Source organism: Hyperolius riggenbachi, chromosome 8, assembly GCF_040937935.1.
Source record: "Hyperolius riggenbachi isolate aHypRig1 chromosome 8, aHypRig1.pri, whole genome shotgun sequence".
Lineage (NCBI taxonomy): Eukaryota > Metazoa > Chordata > Amphibia > Anura > Hyperoliidae > Hyperolius > Hyperolius riggenbachi.
The window spans coordinates 78,107,886-78,130,984 of record NC_090653.1 but is presented as its reverse complement, the minus strand read 5'-3'; the positions used below and the strand labels follow the sequence as shown (position 1 = coordinate 78,130,984).

The 23,099-nt window shown below is 43.4% G+C and overlaps 1 protein-coding gene across 1 annotated transcript in view; it reads right to left on the bottom strand.

The window, feature by feature from the left end:
* Positions 1 to 865: 865 nt before the first annotated feature.
* SPINT2 (serine peptidase inhibitor, Kunitz type 2) overlaps positions 866 to 23,099 on the bottom strand; it is a 45,767-nt gene continuing 23,533 nt past the window's right edge. The window contains exons 2-8 of the mRNA XM_068250737.1: positions 20,733 to 20,903; positions 17,763 to 17,813; positions 17,332 to 17,493; positions 16,211 to 16,264; positions 9,832 to 10,002; positions 7,584 to 7,631; positions 866 to 5,678 (exon numbers count right to left, since the gene is read on the bottom strand). Coding sequence (XP_068106838.1) covers positions 5,509 to 5,678; positions 7,584 to 7,631; positions 9,832 to 10,002; positions 16,211 to 16,264; positions 17,332 to 17,493; positions 17,763 to 17,813; positions 20,733 to 20,903 — 827 coding nt within the window. The 3' untranslated portion in view covers positions 866 to 5,508. The remainder of the gene's footprint in view (positions 5,679 to 7,583; positions 7,632 to 9,831; positions 10,003 to 16,210; positions 16,265 to 17,331; positions 17,494 to 17,762; positions 17,814 to 20,732; positions 20,904 to 23,099) is intronic.

The window sequence follows — 23,099 nt, the reverse complement described above, 5'->3', positions numbered from 1 at the left end:
CAGGATCCACAGTGATGAGCCGTGGCATAATGGCTGCTTTGTAACGTGGCTTGCTGCACTGCACTACCTCAGTGCAGGTGTGATGCAACAGCGTGCAGCACCATAAGGCTGCAGTGTGAGTGCACTTACAGTAAAGCACACTTGACTGTATGTGATGAATCAGTAAGCTTCCCCCTGCGTGTTATCCGTTAGGCCACGTTCATATGAGGATGGGTCAGACGTGCGTTAAGTGCAATGTGCGTTCCCAGACCGCACTGGTCCGGAACGCATGCAGTGTGAACATCAGACCGTGCAGTCTATGCACTGTCTGATGCCATGTGTGATGGCTTACTGCACGCGTTGCCAAAATCCAGAGGGCAACACGTGCAGTGTGAACCGGGCCTTACAGCAGTCACAGGGAACAGAATGCACTGCCCACTGAACATTTTGATATAACAGGTTGAGTACTATAACCCATCATACAGAGCACTGAAGCCTATAGGAAATACATTGTGTGACACAGATTGGAGGAAGCTTACAGAGGCAGGGAGGCAAGGGACAAAGGTGGGCAGCCACAATGTACAGGAGGCGAAGAAGCGGCGTCATCAATGTAACAGCCAGCTAGTGACAATCTGTGTTGCTAGCGTGGTGGTTTTTATAGGGGGGGGGGGGGGGGGGGAACAGTAGAGCACAGGGGGAGGCGGCTGGGGGCACAGTATAAGGACACAGAGGCTGGTGATAGTATGCAGAATGTGCCTCTGTGCTATATTGATTGCAGAAACCCACCTTGGGTTCTCTTTAAAAGCCGGACTCCGTGCTTTGGGCAACCTTAACGAGTACAAAATATATATGCGTTACAAAGTTAAAAACCACACAGTACACCAAGTAAAGGTCCAAATGTTTTTTTTATTATTCAAAGTCCATTACAAAGAAAGGCTCAAAAAGACAACTTATATGGAATAAAAAAAAAAAATAATAATTGACTCACAAATAAAAACCACACTAACAGAGCAAACGTGAGATAAAGGTTCCACCACAGCAGCGATTTCCCCAAAAACTCACTACATGAGGAATGCCACACAGAGTCAGACTCGCAGCACTGGGTTGTTGGAGCCATTTGTGGTCTGTGTGCAACATTTATTTTATTTTTACTTTTTTTAAAGTGACTGCAGGAGCTGAAGCAACTTCCTTTCCAGCTGGACTCCAGGCAGAAACCATCCCAGCTGAGGTTGCTCCCCTAATGTTAGTCAATGCATACAATAAGAATGCCTGAAGGGTAGAGTTTGATGCACTGATCGCGTCCATACCAGTGCACTGTTCTATTGCCTATGTATTTTGATCTGTGTCAGTCAACTGCTCTGGTGCACAGGGGAAGGTCCCTTGATTCTGTACGAGAGAATGACTAGCACACTATGAAGTACTGCAATGGACCCCCGCTAACAGTGCCAAGATCTGCAGGTTACAGATCAGACAAGTCTCAAAGGAGTGTGTTTTCTGGTGAATGGAGCCAGTTCCCATGAATACAACCATATACAGAGAAACTTAACACAATGTACACTGAACAGTCATACAGAAATTACATTCGATTTTTAGCATATTTTACCACCATTATAGTCTACACATTTTTGATTAGTCCTGAGAATTTATACACCTTTTCCAAATGTTTAATATATAGTACAGCTATTCTAAAATCTTTTAAACATCAGAAAAAAATAAAATCAGTTAAGGTAACTAGACAGTGTGCCCATTACTTATAACAGTGATGTGATGTCACCAGTTTTCAGTAAATTTATTGGTGATCCTGTATTTAGCCAATCAATGTCTGCCTCCTCTACTTAGACATGGGGAGGGGGGGGGAAGAAACCCACCACACGAGGCACAACAAAAGATTCTTAAATGGCAAATCTGTAACCACTGGGCACTAACCAATCTATAAAACGATTTAGAACTTTGACTATACAAAGGAAGCCTTCAGAAAGTGGCATTGTATGTGTATGAAGAGAGAAGTGTGGGGAAAAAAAATATTTGCAGGCAAGACCGAATTTCTTACGAGTTGTACTGGCTGATGAGGTTACATTTTTTTTAAATTGTTCAATTTCATTGTACAGAAAGCAAACAAAAACCAAACACTGTCCTTCATAGTGAGCTTTTGGTGAGAAGTAGAATGCACCCACGTGATGAAACTGGGGTATTAAATTATGGCCAAAAATACATAAGGGTTCCTCCGGACTTCTTAAAAACATCTTAACTGATCTGGGTTTGCATCAGGAACCATAGAGGTTAATGTATGGTACATCTACATACTAATAGCTTGGGCGATGACTGGTTCAGATGGCTCATTTTACAAGCCAAAAACTATCACCCTCAAGATAAGAAATCCATAGCCGGTCATGAGACAAATGTGTCTGCAATGCTTGCTGTGCTTTGGTTGGCATACATTCTGGGTCAGGGCAATAGGGAGAAAATTAGATGAACAGCATGCGGAGTCTGTGCAGAAGTCCTCCCGGGGTTGGGACGACAGCAGTGCTGTGTCTGGAGGGCATATTAAACCGGAGCTGGTGGAGAAATAAGAGCGTTGTGCGAAAAGGCAAGGAAGAAGCAAAGAATGGCAACCTCGTTAAATCAATGGGATATTTTCAAATGTCAGTGGTTCCTGCTGCAAACCCAGATCAGATAATTTATGGTAAATCTACATGCTAACAGACGTTTAAAAGTAGCCATGCGATATCGGCCTATCACCCTCAACATAAGAAATCCCATATCCTGCCACAAAATAAACGTGTCTGCAGTGGTTACCATGCTTTCTATAAATTTCAGGCACTGTGGCCAGAGTGCAGCTGAAATCAGGAGCTGGTGGAGAAAGAGCGTTATGTGCAAAAACCAAGAGAAGCACAGATTGGCAACCTCGCTAAGTCAATAGGACATTTTCAAATCTCAGTGGTTCCTGCTACAAACCCGGATCGGTTAATTTATGGTAACTCTACATACTGATGGCTCAGACACACTATAAGCACTTTTCTGAGTGCTCTTTGGTCTCCACAGCTTTGAAAGCTTTTTAAAAAACGGCTCCCCTTGACTTGCATTAAAATTGCAATCGTGTGTAAAATCATGGAACAATCATGCAATTTTTAAGTCAAAAGGATAAAAAAAAAAAAAATAAAAAAAAGCTCTGGAGGCCAAAAAAAGCGCTCAGAAAAGCACTTCTATAGTGTGTCTGAGCCCTAATAGCTTGGGCAATGACAGGTTATATGACTCCTTTTACAAGCCAAAAATTTTTATCACCCTCAACATAAGAAATCCATCTCCTGTCATGAGACAAACATGTCTGCAATGCTTGCTGTGCTTTGGTTGGCATAAATTCTGGTTCAGAGCAATAGGGAGAAAATTAGATGATCATGCGGAGTCTGTGCAGAAGTCCTCCCGGGGCTCGGATGACAGCAGTGCTGTGTCCTTAAAGGATATCCAAAGTGACATGATGAGATAGACATGTGTATGTACAGTGCCAAGCACACAAATAACTATGTGGTTTTTTTCTTTCTCTGCCTGAAAGTTAAATTTCAGGGATGCAAGTGGCAGACTCAGTCAGGAAGTGACTACAGTGTGACCCTCACTGATAATTCCCTTTTTATCCCTTTCTTGCTCTCATTTTCTGCTAGGAAAGTGTTTTATAGTTGGAATTTCTTGTCAGTGAGGGTCACACTGTAGTCACTTCCTGTCCGATTCAGGACTGAGTCAGCCACTTACATACCTGATATTCAACTCTTTCAGGCAGAGAAAGAAGAAAAGGAACACAGCAGAGTTATTTGTGTGCTAGGCACTGTACATACCCATGTCTATCTCCTGTCACGTCACTTCGGGTATCCTTTAAAAGGGAACCTAAACTGAAGAGAATAGTGATTTTTCCTTTTATAATACCAGTTGCCTGGCAGTCTTGCTGATCCTCTCTGCTTCTAATACTTTTAGCCACAGCCCATGAACGAACATGCAGATCAGGTGCTCTAACTGGAGTCAGACTCGATTAGCTGCATGCTTGTTTCAGGTGTGTGATTGAGCCACTACTGTAGCTAAAGAGATCAGTAGGAGAGTCAGGCAACTGTTTAAAAAACATCCATATCCCTCTCAGTTTAGGTTCCCTTTAAGGCAGCTGAAACCAGAGCTGGTGGAGAAATATGAGAGAGTTATGTGCGAAAAGGCAAGGAAGAAGCAAAGAATGGCAACCTTGTTAAGTCAATGGGATATTTTCAAATCTTAGTGGTTCCTTCTGCAAACCCAGGTCAGACAATCTATGGTATATCTACATACTAACAGAAGTTTTTGCCTTGTAAAAAGTAGCCATGTTATATCGGCTTATCACGCTCAACACAGGAAATCCCATATCCGGCCACAAGATTAACGTGTCTGCAATGGTTGCCATGCTTTGTATACATTTCAGGCACTGTGGCCAGAGCGCAGCTGAATCAGGAGCTGGTGGAGAAATACGAGCGGTGTGCGAAAAACCAAGAGAAGCAAAGATTGGCAACCTCGCTAAGTCAATAGGACATTTTCAAAATCTCAGTGGTTCCTGCTGCAAACCCAGATCGGTTAATTTATGGTACATCTACATACTGAGGGCTCAGACACACTAAGCGCTTTTTGGCCTCCAGAGCTTTGAGAGCTTATTAAAAAAAAACGCTCCCCTTGACACATTAAAATTGCAATCGTGTTATAAGTCGCAATATTTTTACAGTGATTTTAAAGTCAATGGGATAATTTTTTTTAAAAAAAGCTCTCAAAGCTCTGGAAGCCAAAAAGCGCTCAGAAAAGCACTTCTATAGTGTGTCTGAGCCCTAATAGCTTGGGAAATGACAGGTTATATGACGCCTTTTACAAGCCAAAAGCTTTAATCACCCTCAACATAAGAAATCCATCTCCTGTCATGAGACAAACGTGTCTGCAATGATTGGCATGCTTTGCATGAATTCCAGGTCAGAGCAGTGCTGTGGGCAGAGTGCAGCTGAAGCAATACTAGAGTTCTTTGCGAAAAGCCAAGGTAACCGCAAAGAATGACAACCTCATTACATTTAGTAGAATTTTCAAAGGGACAACAAAATACATTCATGTGAGAAGCTTAAAGGTCGAATAGCAAAAGTACAGCATAAAAAAGGACAGGAACTCATTGCCCAAGACAGAGGTGCAGCTAACTATGTACTGCTGATGGCACTCGATGGAATTCAGGAGTACACATTGTTTCATAGAATGTACACGTCTACACATGCCAATTTAAAACAAGCTTAAACAATAACATGTAATCAATATAAAATCTAAAACTGATAAAACAACCAAAAGAAAAAAGGAAAAATAGGCCTATTTAACAGCACAACTGCAGTGAGTAACAACTGTAAAATGGGGCCTTTTCTTGTGACAGTCTCCTCTCCGCTGGAAAAATATGCCTCTTTGGAGTGACAAGAGCTAGGCAAGGCCCACTAATATTGTGCTAGAATCTTTATTGGAAGTATGGAGTGTTAAACCCTCTAGATAGGATAGAGTCCTCTAGAGCGTGTAGGCATTGTTCATGAGGCACTCTTTATCATCAATGGGGTTCCACATAGCGCGGAAGTTTGAGTCTTGCTGATTCTTCTTGGCCACCTTCAAAAAGGAATAGATCATGACACCAAGCAAGGTGGCAGCCAGAAGAGCGAGGAGGATTGGAAGTACCACAGCTGTGGAGAAAATGCAAGGTGTTAATACATAGTTTGTAAACCAGCTCCCTGTGTATGCTGAGATGTGCTTGTACATAGCAGGCGCACAGCCATGAGAATCAGAATGGACAAGCTCTTGTTAAATAGGTTAAGAAGGACGCAGTGCTGGAATGGTGGGCTGCAGAAGATATGGGATGCCTCTGGACCACCCAACAACTTCCCACTACTGGAGGAGAGTATCAAGTTTAGTGTCTTCCCTCCCCCCCCCCCCCCCCCTCCCCCAGCTTCAGAGACTGCCATCTGAACTAACATATGGATATCACCTGACCTGGTGTAAGACATGCTCCTTCCTGTTTATACGTAATGTACTTATTGGACAGAGCAAGCAAAAAGGTCACCTAAGGAGTAAGCAAAATCTACACTGGTCAACAGCCTGGAAAAAAAACACTTGCTTATGCTGCCGACGTCTTCCCATATCATGGCTTCATGTACCACAATGAGAACACCCCCTGGCCCTCAACAAATCTGGATTTATATGAATCCTTCACAATTTGTTTAACTGTCTTGGCTGTCCCTGTCCAATGCAGGGTGCTGAAGGAAAGGACATTAGGGCCAGGATATAGTAGATTTGATACATCCCAGCATTGCAACTCATCTGTCTCCCTTTCCTTCCATCCATCTCCTCCGTCCACATGTGACGACATCACATGGTAGCTGGAGAGCTTCCAGGAAAGGGAGCCAAATGGGACAAGAAAGAAAGCAGCCTGGGCCACCAACATCCTAATTTGCTTCCAGACCCTCTGCATGCGGTGAAGGAGAACAAGTTTGGCATTTTAGGTTTTAGTTTAAAAAAAAACTAGGGTGGATGACTCCCATAGAAGTCAACCTCTTGCTTTATTAGGGCTAGTGCACACCAGAGCGGTTCTGGAGCGTTTTTTTATTTAAATGCTTGCAGGGAGAAAACCGCTTGGCTAATGAAAATGAATGGGATGGTGCACACCAGAGCAGGTTGTTTTTTTTACAAACGCGAACTCGGGGGCCGCAGCATTTTTTAGATTTCGGAGGAGTTTCTGCCTCAATGTTAAGGTATAGGAAAGTGGAAAAAAACGCTCTGAAAAACGCTAGATCAGAGAGGTTTCCAGGCAGTTTTGTTACAGAAGCTGTTCAGTAACAGCTTTACTGTAACAATATATGAAATCTGCTACACAAAAAACGCTCCAAAAACGCTAGGCATGTTTAGAAAACATGCCTAGAATTGCTCTGAAATTGCTTCAAAAACCTCTAGCCTTTTTGCAGATCTGCTAGAGGTTTTTGGTGTGCACTGGGCCTTAAAGTGGGCATAAACCAGTAATGCATAGTAAAGATTAGAATGTGAAACTGGTATTGTTGAACTTATAAAAAAAAAAAAAAAAAAATTTCTTACCTGGGGCTTCTGCCAGCCCCCTGCAGCCACCCTATGCCAGCACCATCACGGAACTATCCTCTGGTGCTCCGTCGCAGCTAAATTTTGTTCTTGCAAGTTGATGGCCACTGCTCCTGCATGCATCCTCATTTCCCTAGCCGGGAGCGTCCTACGCAGGTGCGAAAACTAGTACTGCGACTGCGCAGAATGCGCCCAGCAAGGGGAACATGAATGAGGATACACAGCCAGGGTGGCGCAGTGGCCATTAACTTGCAAGTCGGTGATAACAAAACTTCACCATGGCAGGGGACTGGAGGACTGATCCGTGACGGCGTTGGCACACAGCAGCCTCAAGGGGCTGTCAGAATTCCCAGGCAAGTGAATTTTTTTCTTCTTTAGTAATTTCAGGTTTCCTTAAATTAAAAAACTTTAAATGTTACTAGCGAAATGTCAGCTATAATGTATCACCATAATGACATGTCTTGGTTGGTAGTTATTGCACTGTGCAATTCTGTAACACTCACCAGTCAGTGGGCGATGAAGGATATGATCTGCTGCATGATCATCATCTTCTGCAATACACAAAAAGATTAAGAGCGTCATTTGCTTAAAGGGATCCTCCTGAACAGCGTTAAATTTAAAGTAAACACATGAGATAACTTGCCATCAGTTCCTCTCAGAAGCTCACCATTTTCTTCTGACAATGATCCCTTCCAGTTCTGACAACATTTTGTCAGAACTGAAATATATCGGTTGCTGTCAGTTATAGCTGAGAGGACAACTGATGTGTCGGGTAATGTCCATGTTTCCCTATGGCTCAAGTGGGCGATTTTACAGTTTAACAGTGTGTTGACCAAAAAGCTGTTTTGGGGTAAGGGCCATTTTCAAAATGGAGGACAGGATTCTCTTGATCAGTGGACAAACAGGACACGGGACAGGAGAAAGACTGAGTAGACTATATGGGAGGGAAGTATGAAGTGTTTGTTTTGACTTAATTTTCAGTTCAGGTTTTCTTTAAGACAGGAAAAGAGCATTACACTCCTACAAAAACCATGGACTGTTCCCACTTACAGCAACATTCATGAACAGGTATACCTGCTAACGTCATGAAACAGAAGGGAAAGTACTAACAGCAGCTGTCCATATGCATGGAGTTAGCAAGAAGCACCCTGGACCACCGCTCAAGAAACATTTTGTTCTGTAAACCAAAAGGGTGATCATCCCAGTGCATTTATATTCCATGAGAGGGTTCCATGCCCACAACTTGCTGTACACAAGACAGGTCTTACATGGTGTAACAGGACAGGACATATGCAGCTGTGGGTGAAACCGCAGCACAGTACACTGTAGCAAATAAAGCAAAGTTTACCTATTCTGCCTGTAATCTTTCTGAAGCAACCAGAAATGAGCAACCATACAAGTATAGTCTATAGCAGGAAATCTGGCTGCCTGCTATAAAAATGATATTTGCATGGGCAACTATAGCAGAGCCCGATATTTAGCATTTTGGCTATAAACTACATTTAGCAGGTTTCCTTATAAACGATATTCAGCTTTTTTGTAGTGGTGGGTGGTTATGGTTAGGTAGAGGTGTGTGGTGTGCGTTTCCCCTAGGGCTGCACAATAAAGTGTTTTAAAAATCGAAATCACTATGTGAGACATGACGATTACAGAATAGTCAAAGCGGCAATTAACCATTATAGTTAAAGCGCAACTCACTTCCCGGGATCCTCAGCCTCTTTCTACTTCCTCTCCCAGGAGTCAGTCGCGTTGGTAACAGCGCCCCCTGTGAGCATTTAACCGCATGTCATCACAGGGGGGGGTGCTGGTACCAACACGATGGACAGCTGGTAGAAGAGAAAAGATAGAATCTGCTTGTGTTATCCCGGAAGGTAAGTGGTTACTACGCTATGCCTGCTCCCCCTGCCGCTACACCTATGCTGGAGGCACCTACCTAGCAAACCTATACTGGGGCAACTACACTGTCTACCTTATACTTAAAGGACCTCTGTCCGAAAAATCTTAAAATTTAAAATACATGTAAACATATACAAATAAGTACTGTGGTAAGTTTCTTCCAGAGTAAAATGAGCCATAAATTACTTTTCTTCTGCTTTGCTGTCACAGTAAGTAGTAGAATTACCGACAGATTTTGGACTAGCCCATCTTCTCATAGGGGGGGGGGGGGGGGTTCTCAGGGTTTTCTTTATTTTTAAAAGCACTTAGTGAATGGCCGTTGCTCCATCCAACTGCCACAAAAAGTGCGCAGCAAGCAGGGAGGCTGACCAGCATCTTTGTATAAATCTTTTTCAGGGAAGGTCTTTATGAAAAATAAAGGCCATGCTGAGATGGACTAACCCAAAACCTGTCGGTAATGTCAGATTACTACTACCTACTGTAAGTGACAGCAACATAGGAGAAAAGTAATGTATGGCTCATTTTACTCTGAAAGAAATGTACTTATTTTTAGGTGTTTTAAATGTTAAGATTTTTGTAACAGTTCCTCTTTAAGGCACCTACCAGGCTAACCTATACTGGGGCAACTATACTGGGGGCATTGTAAATTTAGTGGGAAAGCTGGTTTTGAAGAAAATGGCGAATACAACCAAAATCACATTTTGCGAGAAAATAATTTAAATTTTTTCCTAAAAAAATTGTGCAGCTCTAGTGTCTCCCCAATATTTTGCATGATGCATTCACAGTGGTTTCATAAGTGCTCCGTAACTGGACAACTATGCCAAGGACTGCTATGTGATCGACAAGAAAGGTTACCTGATCTGCCGGAGCAAGCCTTCATGCATTCAGCCTCACTAAGGTAATTGTTCTTGTTGCCACTGCAGCCACCGTAAGTGAATGTACTACATATGCCTGTGCTAGGCTGGTAGTACCATCTCGTGAAGGCAGCACGGCAGTTTCCAGTGTAAGCTTCTGCAGCACAGTACTCTGGAGGAGAACAGGAATAAACATTGACTGAAATTACTACTAGCATTCCACGATATTTGGCACAGCAGATATCAGAGAGAGAATCAGCATAATCTAATTAGACTCCAAGAACAAAAACCTCTGGTGGATCTCAGGAGGGGGAAGCCTCAGGGCCCTAATGAGGCTTCCCCAACCTCTGTAGGCTGGGGGAATCAATTGCTGGCTCCCCCGAAAGTCCCTCCATAAACCCCGACTGGGGGCGGGGGGGGTGTTGGGCATCACAGCGCTGGATTGCCAAGACACCGGAGGGTGGGGAAGCCTTCTTGTCTTACAGGTCCTCTTTAAACACGTAGCATGAGCGCCAACAGATTTTGAATATTATGAACTGACTAAGCTCTCCTACTGCATGAGGGCCCTTTTCCTGAATCGCAAAGTCGCAAACCGCTAGCGATTTTACAATCGCTACGGTTTGCTTTTTAACATAGGAATCGCGGTAGGTCATTTCCACTACCGCGATTCGTTTACCCGAACGCGAGGCGGAGCGATATTTGCCGCGATTTTGCTATGCAGTGCATAGCAAAATCGCGGCCGCAAAATGTCGGGGAATCGCCGGTTTTGCGATTCAGCAATCGCTAGCGTTCAGCGTGAACGCTAGCGACTGCAGGTGGAAAAGGGCCCTGAGAGTTGTAAAAATGCCTGCATGTGTGTATGCACCTCAAGTCTAACTTCACAATACCTGGTACACCATGCAATTTCACGTCAAATCAATGGGTCAAATTTGTTAATTTTCCGGACAGGTCTGATCTGATTTCCGATCACTTCTGTACAAAATTGATTCAAAATCAGACCTGTCAAATCAATTCAACGTGTCTGACGGGAAATGGCATGGTGTGCACCGGGCATAATGTTGGCAAGCCAGCATGTGCTCAGGAAGTTAGAGCTGAATATGGGGGGGGGGGGGGGGGGGAGGGGGGCTTGGCGTACTGAAGGAAGGCAGGAAATCTGGAGATGGACCAATTAGCAGCATCAGGGCCCATGGAGCAGGCTGGAGAGTTAAATTGCAGCTTAGCTCTCTGTTGACTACAGGTCTGTAGAACATTAAGAAAGTCAAATGAATAGAGGGAAAGGGAAAGGCGTTAATGGCCAATTAAGGTTCCATACAAACAAACTTCCAGAGATCTTGTCTTGCCTCCTTCTGGAACAGGTAATAAGAATGATGAACAACGTTAATTGCCATTCTACACAGATTGGGTAAAGATACTTTAGGTGGCCCCTCTTATTACATAGAAGGGATAAGATTGTACAATTAAGATTTTATCATCATTAGTGGGCACCTTTAAAGCCTCATCTACACGCGTAGATGAGGCGGCAATCCGGAAGCTCCATTAGCCGGCGGATCGCCTCTTCCGCGTCCCCGCCGGATTCGATACCTGCTCGTCCCCTCGCGGGGAACTAGCAGGGAATCGGCGGTAGCAAGATCCGACCTGTCTGATCTTCTCAATTGAGCCGCATCAGCGGCTCGATTGATAAGCCACATCGCCGCCTCATCTACGCGTGTAGATGAGGCTTAAGCCCCATCTACACCATACAATTTTTTTGTGCGATTCAATCCGACGTGTCCGATTGGGATTAGATTTTGCCATTGTTCTGCAATTGCAAAATGAATCGAATCCCGATTGGACATGTCGGATTGAATAGAATCGATTTGAACAAAAAAAAAAAAAAATTGTATGGTGTAGATGGGGCTTTACATATGACAACAGACGTGTGCCTATATAATTAAGACATTCTGATGAAGGCACTGTATACAGGTAACAAATGGTGTTAATTGCAGAGGTGCTGGGAACAAGACAAGTACCAAAAAACAACAAGAGGATAAACCAAGACTGAACACTGAGTGATGTCTGGAAGTTTCTGTATTTGCAAATGATGGGATGATTTTAAAACAGAGCTATGTAGAAATAAATTGCTCCTAGTACTAGTGGTAATGTGCACCCAATATAGTGTTAATAAAAGTTTTTACAGATAGTTATTTAACAAATGTGTGACTGCAGTCACTCACCCCTACAGGGAATAGTTTGTGCGGTAAAACCAGCATAACCTGGAGACCTTACAAAAATATCACACAGCCAGTTCCCGCAACCTCATGACTGTATTGCACAAATATGTCAGCAATCCATCCCATCTGGTCTGCTCTGAATAAAGGTGGCCACACACCATACAATTTTTTAAATATCTGTTCAATTTAAGAATTGCAATCAATTTTTCTGACTGATTGTAACATTTCAAAAAATATGACCAATGTACCACACACACACACACGTGTTCAATTTTTCCCCAATTATGATAAAAATGATTGGAAACTCTGAAAAAAAATTGCTTGGGTGTGTATATTAATAAATTGACAAACACACCATACAATCTTTAGAGAAATTGAAGAAAAATATCTGGCATTCTGAATAAAAATCGAAAAAAAAAAAAACGGGAAATCCGATCAGATTTTTCACTCGAATGAAAAAAAAAAAGGTTTTCGTTTTGGGAGATCCGATAGTTTATCGAATTGCCGTAAAATCGGATCATTTTATTATATCGTGTGTGGCCACCTTAAGGCTGGAACTGGCATTTGCCGCCAGAGTTTTTCACAATGCCAGGCTTTTGCTATATAATTTAAGCTCTCCATTGCCCTGTCTTGTACCCTGGACCTTTGGAGTCATTTACACGTTGTGTGCGTGCACACTTTTTAAAAAAACATCTATATCCTGCATTATGGCATCAGCTGTCATATGAAAAGAAAAAGCTCTCGTCATTTCTAGCCATGTATTTATGGCTTTGAAATTACTACTGCAAAACAGGACTATACTACAGGAACTATTAGACTGATGTACCAAAACTTCACCAGCAGATGGAGCTGCACACCTAAAAGCACCTACATAGCAAAGTGTGATGGAAAGTGATGCAAAAAGCACATGTGGAATGGATTGCTGCACAGCAATCATGCATAGGGATGTGTTTCTGAGTAGCTACTCCGATTCGAAATGTCACAGATTATCTCAGGTGTGACCACGGGAGATTGAGTTCACTTACCCAGAAGTCCACGGGGTCCTGCGCAGTCCAGCAAATCACACGTGATGTGTTGGCAGTGTTCCACAACTCACTACTGCACTTCCTCCTTCCGAAGGAGGAAATGCGGTAGAGTCCTGGAACGAGGTCAACACTTCGCAAGTGACGCAATGGGCCGAACAGGACCCCGTGGACTTCTGGGTAAGATAACCCATCTCCAGTGGTCACACCTGATTGATTTGAATCCGAGTAGCTCAGCACATCCCTAATCATGTACAGCTCTATGGAGAGGGAAGGGGAAATCCAGTGGCTTTTCCATTTACGTTCCCACAAGGAACAAGAGAAATTGAGGTCCAGTAATCAGTGAGCTGTTCACTATAGGGAAGCCATCAATATTGTGAAACAACTGTATGCAATTTAGAGTTTCACCTATCAGTAGTGATCGTATTGGCAGAGAAAAATCCAAGTTAAAACGCCTGTCACCTTCCCTAGAAAGCCCTCCTATTTCTAAGGGTAACAAATTCTAAAATCAGATATTAAATTCACAGTAATCACATTTCAACTTATGCACAGGGAAGGCTTTAATAGAAAATAAAAAACCCCACTAACATTTCCATAGCACCTCTCCACTGACCTGACCCAGAGTTGAAATTAAATGGATCCCATCAATGTCTCTAGCAGCTGGCTAATCAACAAGCTGCCTGCTAATGCAACAGCCAATGGCTATGATGGCCCATTTTCTGGAAGTGTCCAAGTTAGGAAAAAGTTTCTGCAATTAGAAGCCGCTCGTTTTCTAATTATCTTGCATAAAAGTTGTGGATTCATTTTATATAAAAACACAGCAAAATAAAAAACAAACCAAACAAAAACACACCACATCTCCGAAGTGCCTTAAGGAAGTCACATGAGAAATACAGAGGCTGTGCCATGCTGACCTCTGCCTGGACACGCTTCCTAACTGGTTAAACTGGCTCCTCGGTCACACATACAGAAGTAATATGGAGAACATGTTCAACAGCATACAGACAGGAAAAGTTAGGGCTGCAATTTACATTGTTCTCTTATGACTGGTCTACTTAGCCTATCAAAAACAGAAAATAAAACCCACACGTGTTGGGCTAGTGATTACCAATGCCATACCAACTTTAAAGTGAACCAGAGATTAAGCACCCTCATGTATTTTACCATATAGATCAGTGGGAGCATTAGAGAAAACATCTACCCTGCCCTCTGTTTCACTCTTCACTGCTCAGCCTGCTTGTTTCAGCTCTGATACAATCCCCGACTGAGCAGTCTGGCTTTGCTCAGGAATCATTACAGCTGAGTCTTCTGAAGCCCAAGCCTGCCCCCTTCTGGCTCTGCTATAATTACTCAGCTATAAAGATTCCTGAGCAAAGCCAGACTGAATGCTTAGGGATTTTATCAGGACTGTTAAGCAGGCTAAGCCGTGAAGAATGAAACAGCAGGGTAGGCCTTTAAAGAGAATCTGTATTCACAAAATGAAGTATAAACAAACATCCCTGCCTGTTTGGGGGTCATCTCCTAGCCCCCTCTGTAATATTTTCGCTGCTCTCAGCTTAATAAAGAGGGTAAAAAAACAGTTTTATAAACTGTTTTGTAAACAGAAAAGATGGCCACCAAAACAGAAAGTACATCAGCAGAGCAGTGAATTCAGTTAATACACAGTGAGTTCACAGAGAATTCAGTGAGTTACACATTGAATTCAGTCTCCAGAGGTTATGTGCAAGTTTTGAAAGAGCTGTGTGTCAATGAAGTATGACAAGCTGTGTCTGCTCTGCACTCCTATCAGCCTGACAGGCAGCTTCCTCCTCAGCCAGCTATTCTTTGTTCAGTTTATCAGTCTGTTTATCAGCCTCACAGATAGCAGACAAGCTAAAAGTGAGAGCAATGAGGTTGTTTGCAAGGAATAAAACATCACAGCAGCACTGGAGGGGCGTGGAAGGGGTCAACTTGTTCACAGTACTGAAGAGTTGGCAGCCTTCCAGACACAGGCGACAAGTTCGACAGGGGAAAGATAAGCTGATTTATTACAGAGGCGGTGCAAGTAGAAAGTGCTGCAGTAAGCCAGAGCACAATGGAGCAGCCTTAGGAACTGGTAGGATAGGCGAAATAATGCTAACATTTTTGTTACGGAGTCTCTTTAATGTTCCCACTGGTATATAATGGTAAAATACATGAGGGTTCACTTTAAAGGATAAAAAAAAAAAAAAAGTAAATACAGTTATCCTTGTGCATTCTGAAAATCTCAATGCTGGGCATACATTGCTCAATTTTGCCGCTCGATTCTCCCACTCGATTCTCTTATCTTCCGCTCCTTTTTATCATCTTTTTGCATTGTCCTTAATGCAGAATCGAGCGGCAAAATGATTGGACGGGAGATCGGACGTGTCGGAAATCGAGCCATCTAAATGGCTCAGAAATCGAGCCATGTATTCCCAGCAGAAGGTTGCTTGCTAGCTCATGCGGGTGTTTAGCCTCAAGTGGCCATCTGCCGAAACAATCAGTATCAAACTCTTCCTCAACCCCCCCCCCTCCCCCCACCACCACCGTTCTATAGAGAGGAGTGAGGAGGGATTACCCCCTACAGGTACACTTTAAGATTAAGAGCAGTGATCTGTTTTTGATCTGTTTTCATTGTAAAAAATAAATAAATGCTCCAATCTTTTAAAACCTAGACTTCACTCGCAGCAGCATTCAGCAGGGTGGTGGAGAGAAAAAAAAAAATGTAAGAAAATTTGGAGGTTTATGAAACCTCCGACTCCAGGTACCCAAAATATGCTCTGACTCCACAGCTCCTGAAAAGGCCAACTTTATCAACCCAGATGCTCCAAGTGACAAGTACAAGAAGAATCTACACGTCAGGCATCATTTTACTAAGTATGCCCTGAGATGGAGAACATAAGGGATCGTGCAAGCCTTGCAGGTGGCAAACGTTTACAACCTTTGCACGTCAAAGCATGTTGACCACTACTAAACTTCTAGACTTTTTCCACCCTACAGCAAATTGCAGTAAATACAGGCCTTCCAGATATACTGGATTACTAGAGTTTCCTGTTCTCCAGTCCTGAAAGGAACTGGATCAAAGCCTTTACGTCAGCAGCACCCCCACTACACACCACCACGAAACTGCTCCCCAGAGATCTCTAACCTTTAAAGTTTTCAGCTTTGTGGGATTTGACAGGCTCTGGTTCTGGCTTTGTAACTGCAACAAAAAAAGAAAAACATTAAGACAATGCAAACAAGTGTGATGCTCGTTAACAGTATAAAGCCAAGGAACATTGTAACTGCACTTCATGGAAATACAACTATAAAAAGTAACAAATACAAAGTGCTTGCATGTTGCTTGTGTGCAAAAATTTAAAAAAAAATTGCCACTTTAGCAGAACACAGGTGGCCAGCAACTGCCCACAAAGGTCTCCTCACATTCCCCACTTGCTGCCATGGATTAGGCTAGGTTCACAGTGGGCTATTGCAGTGCATTGTGAACGCAGAATGTTGAACTGAAGTGTGACGTTCAGTGCAGCCGTTGGTGCAGAAGTGCGGTTTCACAACACATTTACCGCATAACGCCAGTATCTACAGTACAGTCTAGGCCCTTTCACACTGGCACAGTGTAGCATTTTACCGCAGCCTACCGCTAGGGCAATGAAAGTCTATGCAGAACTTTACATTACCTGTGGTGCGCTGAAAGCACCCCAACGCAAGCACATACCCATGTTACCTTGCTGCTCCTGCGGCAGAAGTCATGCAAGTCTATGGCAACGTGCGTTTTTTAAACTGACCGCCGCAGTTTTATGAGCATTTTAGCAATACACTTCTGCGCATGTCATTGATTCGCCCACAGGAAGCGAGAGTCACTTCCTGCTGCCAGACGGGGATTACCGCGTACCAACATGGGAATCCCCAAAGGCCTGGTTTTGGCGGTACGGTGCCCAGACTGCACCGCTACCACCAATCCGCAGTATGAAACACTCTTCATAGACTGTATGCAATGTGAGGATAATGTGCAGCACCACCTTCCCGCTGTTACAGGGAACGCAATCACTGCAAACCTAGCATTAAAGATGGAATCTGCTAGCCCATGACTGTACAACATCACTGGAGTTACCATGGGATTCTCAGGGGGGTCTTGTGCCAAATGTCAAGGTGGGAAGCGGCCGACCCATGATCTATTACAGCTGGCGCTTTGCACTTTTATATTGAAAAAAAAAAATATTTGAAATTAAAGGGAAGAAAAAAAAAAAAAAGACGACTTAACCTGTTACTCACCCACACACTTATCAATGCAGCCTTGTTCCGTTAAGTGGTTGTTACTGTTGCCTCCACATCCTCCATAGGTAAATGTCTTGCAAGAGTTTGAGTCAGAATCATAGTACCATCGAGGGAAAGCAGCTCGGCAACGGCCGGTCTCTTTAGTGCCAGAACACACATCTGTTGGTGGGGAGGGAAACGCATTAGGTGAATGAGCATTGAGCAGCGGGCCTTACAATCCAGACTAGCGATGATCAATGAATTGCAGTTTCTTTCTGACGATACAGAATGTGGTTGCTGCTGATCTACATTGGTCCAGTTTCAGGCTGTATGATAGATAAAAAAAAAAAAAAAAAAAAAAACACGCGAACACCTGACTGATGATCTCCCCATCTGTCTGAAAATCCTGCATATAATGAATTTATGACATAACAAAAGATTGTACCCACCTTCCTGAGAGACCTGGGCCTCTGCGGGCTGAGGTGGCTCCACAGACTTTGCTATGATCAAACAGAAAAATAAAAAAATGTTAAAAAAAAAAAAAAGGAGATTACATGAAACAGCAACTTGAACCACATTTCACTACTTGATTACTCCTCTGCCAAGGTTTATACACCTAAATAACTTTTACTAGTGCAGTGCCATCTCATCTACAGGCAACAGCTGCTCAAGCCACTGTCTGCTCTAAGAGGGCTGCCATCTTGCTTTTTCTCAATGCAGACAGTGCTTACTGCTGGAGAGCAGAAGCCATAGCTCCCAACTGTCCCTCTTTTGGAACCCAATCTCTTTCTCCCTCATTTGTCTTTCAGGACTGATTTACAGATCTGTGTAGATATAATTTTTCTACTAAAGGAAAAAAATAAAAAAAATAAAAGTGTGTGTAATTAACTTTATTCACAACCTTTAAAAATTGACATCTCATTTTTAAAATGTTAATATGAAGGAATATGAACCCAGGAAAGAAATGACCAGTGTAGTTTGAATTATAAAACAGCACATTTTATTTATGAAAAATTTATGGTATCCACGATTAGGGGGTATGGCAAGGGGTGGTTTAAGTGTCCCTCTTTCTTAGGTCAAAAAGTTGGGAGGTATGCAGAAGCTTGTGGGGGCTGGATAGTGTAATGGTTAAGGGCTCTGCCTCTGACACAAGAGACCAGGGTTCGAATTTTGTCTCTGCCTGTTCATTAAAAGATACCCGAAGTGACATGTGACATGATGAGATAGACATGTGTTTGTACAGTGCCTAGCACACAAATAACTATGCTGTGTTCCTTTTTTTCTTTCTCTGCCTGAAAGAGTTAAATATCAGGTATGTAAGTGGCTGACTCAGACTGAAAGGGACTCTCACTGATAAGAAATTTCCTTTTTTTACCTTACCTTTCTTGCTCTCAGAAGCCATTTTCTGCTAGGAAACTGTTTTATAGTTGGAATTTATCAGTAAGGGTCACACTGTAATCACTTCCTGTCTGAGTCAGGACTGAGTCAGCCACTTGCAAACCTGATATTTAATTCTTTCAGGCAGAGAAAGTAAAAAAAAAAAAAAAAAAAAAAAAAAAAGGAACACAGCATAGTTATTTGTGTGCTAGGCACTGTACATACACCTCTATCTCATCATGCCACTTCGGGTATCCTTTAAGCCAGCACCTATTCAGTAGGAGGAGACCTTAGGAAAGACTCCCTAACACTGCTACTGCCTATAGACCGCGTCCTAGTGGCTGCAGCACTGACGCTTTGAGTCCGCCAGGAGAAAAGTGCAACATAAATGTTGTCTTGTTTACAGTAGAGGGTCAAACTGTCTGGAATACTGTGGACACAGAGTGGGCAGTCAGAGCAGTTTCTGCCTATTGTGGCACCAAAATGATAACATGTCAGCAGCACTGCTTAAGGCTCATCCACATCTAACAATCTGTCCCAACCATCTTCCAAACTTGGTCTGTTGGAAGATACTTGGGTGTGTACGGCTGGCAAACAGCCAGATGACCAATTAATAACGGAAAGCGATCAGAAAGCAAATCGAACATGCTGGAAATGATCTGACAGTAAATAGACCATAAAATCTCTGTGTACCCAGCATTAGAGGCAGAGGATCAGTAGAATAGCCAGGCAACTGGTAATGTTTAAGAGGAAATAAACATGGCAGCCTCCATATACCTCTCACTTCAGTTGTCCTTTAAAGGAAGTAGCAACTGTAGGTTAGAGTTCCATGAAACAGGGTCCTAATAGTGTGGTGCCCTCTAATGCTGGGCGCACGGCTCGGTTTTGCCGATAGATTCCCTGGGTGATTATCTTCCGCTCGTTTTTCTCATCTTTTTCCCCATGGTCCTCAATGTGGAATCGAGCGTGGAAACGATAGGGTGGGAGATCGACATGTTGGAAATTATCTAGCGAGCCATCTAAATGGCTCAGAATTGAGCCGTGTATTCCCAGCATAAGCAGTTGTCACCCCAGACACCTAGCACAAGAATGGAATTTTCTCACCACCAAGGTATTTGTGGAATTTCATCTGTAAAAGGGAGTTTGGGTGCACCTTGGGAGGAAAAAAAAAAAAAAAAGAAGGCTATTGCTCCTATTGAGCCTTCTTTCCTCTTATGGTCCAGCGCCATCTCCCCCAGTGACAGTATTAAACTTCGGTTGAATACTGCTTTGTGCAGCCACAGGAAGCTTCGGAAGTCTTCAGGAGCCAGAGTGCTGCCGAAGACCGGGCGCTCTGTACTGAGCAAGTTTTCTTGCACACATGCACAGTACAAAGCTGCTCATCTTCAGTAAGCACTTGGGCTCCCGAAGTGGGGGATTCAACCAGGTGGTGACATCGTGGTAAGCGGTTTGGCAAGTACTGGAGACATTTTCTGCAAGGATTTATTTAGGCCAGGGTTGTAATTGCAAATCATGGGAGACTCCAGTAAAACTTTAGACACCTCCCATAGTCGCACCCTCTTCCCCTTTTGACACCTTCAGAGGCTCATCTGTCAAGAATAATTTTGTTATGCCTCTGTTGGGCTTTGATGGCTAAACAGCCATGTACACAGCTTTCTGGACCCATTTAATTTTAGTATTTACCGCTGACACCTACTTCCTCGTGTAATTCTCTTTACAGCATATATTGTCTTGTCACTAACTGCCCCTCAGAGGGAAGCACAATCTAATCCCTGCCATAGTCCTGGGTCCATCATAGTCTAGGGCCAATTTATGGGAAGCCATTGAACTTATCTGTAGGTTCTTGGCATGTGGGAAGAAACAGAAGTGCCCAGTGGAAAACCACACAGACATGGGATTTACAAGCATCATGCAGATACAGCCTTAGCTGGAATTAGGACCAACACTGCATGGAGAGAGAACCATCCATTACACTGCAGTGCTGCTGCAGTTGAATTTCAGGTTTTTGGGTCCAAGATGAACAGCTGAAAATAAGCCCTCACCTTTCACACCCCTGCATTTCTCCATACACTCATCCTCTCCGTTGTGGTTGTTCAGATTCACAGGACAGCCTCCATAAGTAAAGGTCTTGCAGCTTTCAGCCTCAGGATCATACCACCATCTTACAAAAAATGCCCGGCATGGTCCGGTTTCAGCTTTGGAGAGGCAGAAATCTAGAATGGAGGAAAAAAAAAAAAAGTCAGATTTCAAAAACAGTCATGTTGCAAACTTAAAGAAAACCTGAACTGAAAATTAAAAAAAAAAAAAGTTAAAAACCATACACGGGTCATACTTACCTCCCGTGTAGTCTACTCAATCTCATTCTCCTCTTGCGTCCTGTTTGTCCACTGATCAAGGGAATTCTCCGTGCTCCATTTTGAAAATGGCCATTACCCCATAACAGCTTTCTGGTCAGCACACTGTTAAACTAACATCGCCCACTAGCGCCATAGGGATACATGGCACATCAGTAGTCCTCAGCTATAACAGACAGCAACTGATTTTTAACTGACAGTAACTGATATATTTAAGTTCTGACAAAAAGTCAGAACTGGAAGGGATCATTCATTGTCAAAAGAAAAATGGTGAGCTTCTGAGAGGAACTGATGGCAAGGCAATTATGTAATGTTCATTTGAAGTTACCTAATGTGTTTATTTTAAATTTTTCTCAGTTCAGGTTCCCTTTAAAGTGAACCTGGAGTGAAATCTGAAAGAAAAACCAGATACTCGCCTAAGGAGAGGTAAGGCCCTGGGTCCTGTAGAGCCTTCCCGTTCTGTCGTCTCCTCTTTACCCTGCAGGCTTCACCATTTAAATCTCCCACCACGGAAGACTTCAGCAGTTTTCGGAAGCACTCTAGCTTCTGAAGACCAGCACTCTGCACGCCGCATGCGCACAGTATGAAGCGGCGACTTCGGAAGCCAGAGTGCTTCCAAAGACTGCCGAAGTCTTCCCAACTCAGAAGAGAGCAGTCCATGACTAAATTGGTCATGCACTGGCAACAGGGAGCCTGCAGGGGAACGCAGAGACCGGCAGGAGAACATGAAGGCTCTATCGAACCCAGAGCCTTAACTCACCTTAGGTGAGCATCTGTGTGACACACACACACACACCCCCCCACTGAAAGAACGTTTTGGCCAGTTTGGCATTAATCTTGATCATTTCATTCCGCAGCTATCTCTCTTGCCTGCACTAACAACGCTATTTAACCTGTCCCTCTCTACTGGCATCTTTCCGTCCCCACTCAAAAAAGCTGTTGTGACACCACTACTTAAAAAACCTTCTCTAGATCCTACCACACTTGCCAACTACCGCCCAGTGTCACTTCTCCCATTTGCATCCAAACTACTTGAACGCCATATACATGCAGAATTAAGCCATTATTTATCTGCTAACTCCCTACTTGATCAGTTCCAGTCTGGCTTTCGTTCTAACCACTCCACGGAAACAGCCCTTACCAAAGTGGCCAATGACCTTCTTACAGCCAAATCCAAAGGTCAATTTTCCATACTCATCCTTGACCCGTCATCAGCATTTGATACTGTCGACCACACCTTACTCCTACAAATACTTTCAAATGTCGGAATAAAGGGCCTTGCTCTCACATGGTTATCTTCCTACCTCTCTGGAAGGTCCTTCACAGTCTCCTACTCAGATCAGATCTCTTCTCATGCTTTGTCTGTCAGAGTTCCCCAAGGCTCTGTCCTTGGTCCCCTCCTCTTTTCCATCTACATGCATGGTCTTGGTGATTTAATCAACTCATTCGGGTTTCAATACCACCTCTATGCAGACGATACACAACTGTACCTCTCTGCCCCAGACATTAACTCCCTCCTTAAACGTGTTCCTGACTGCTTGTCTGCTATATCCTCCATGTCCTCTCGCTTCCTAAAACTTAATATGAGTAAAACAGAACTAATAGTTTTTCCATCGTCTGTCCACCTCCCTGCCTGAAGTAACAATAAATGTCAATAACACTCCCATAACTTCAGTTCCCAAAGCTCGGTGCTTGGGGGTGATATTCGACTCATCTCTCTCTTTTATTCCTCATGTTCACTCCATAACCAGATCCTGCCATCTCCAACTCAAAAACATATCTCGCACCCGTCCCTTTCTCACTCAAGACACAACTAAAATTTTAATACATGCTCTAATAATTTCTCGTCTGGACTACTGCAACATACTTCTTTGTGGACTACCGTCTAACAAACTGGCCCCGCTCCAGTCGGTACTGAACTCAGCTGCTCGTCTCGATCTTCCTCTGCCGACCCTCTCTGTCAAGCTCTTCACTGGCTGCCAATTAACCAGAGGATTCAGTTCAAACTGCTAACCCTAACCTACAAAGCTCTCCACAATCTCTCTCCCTTGTACA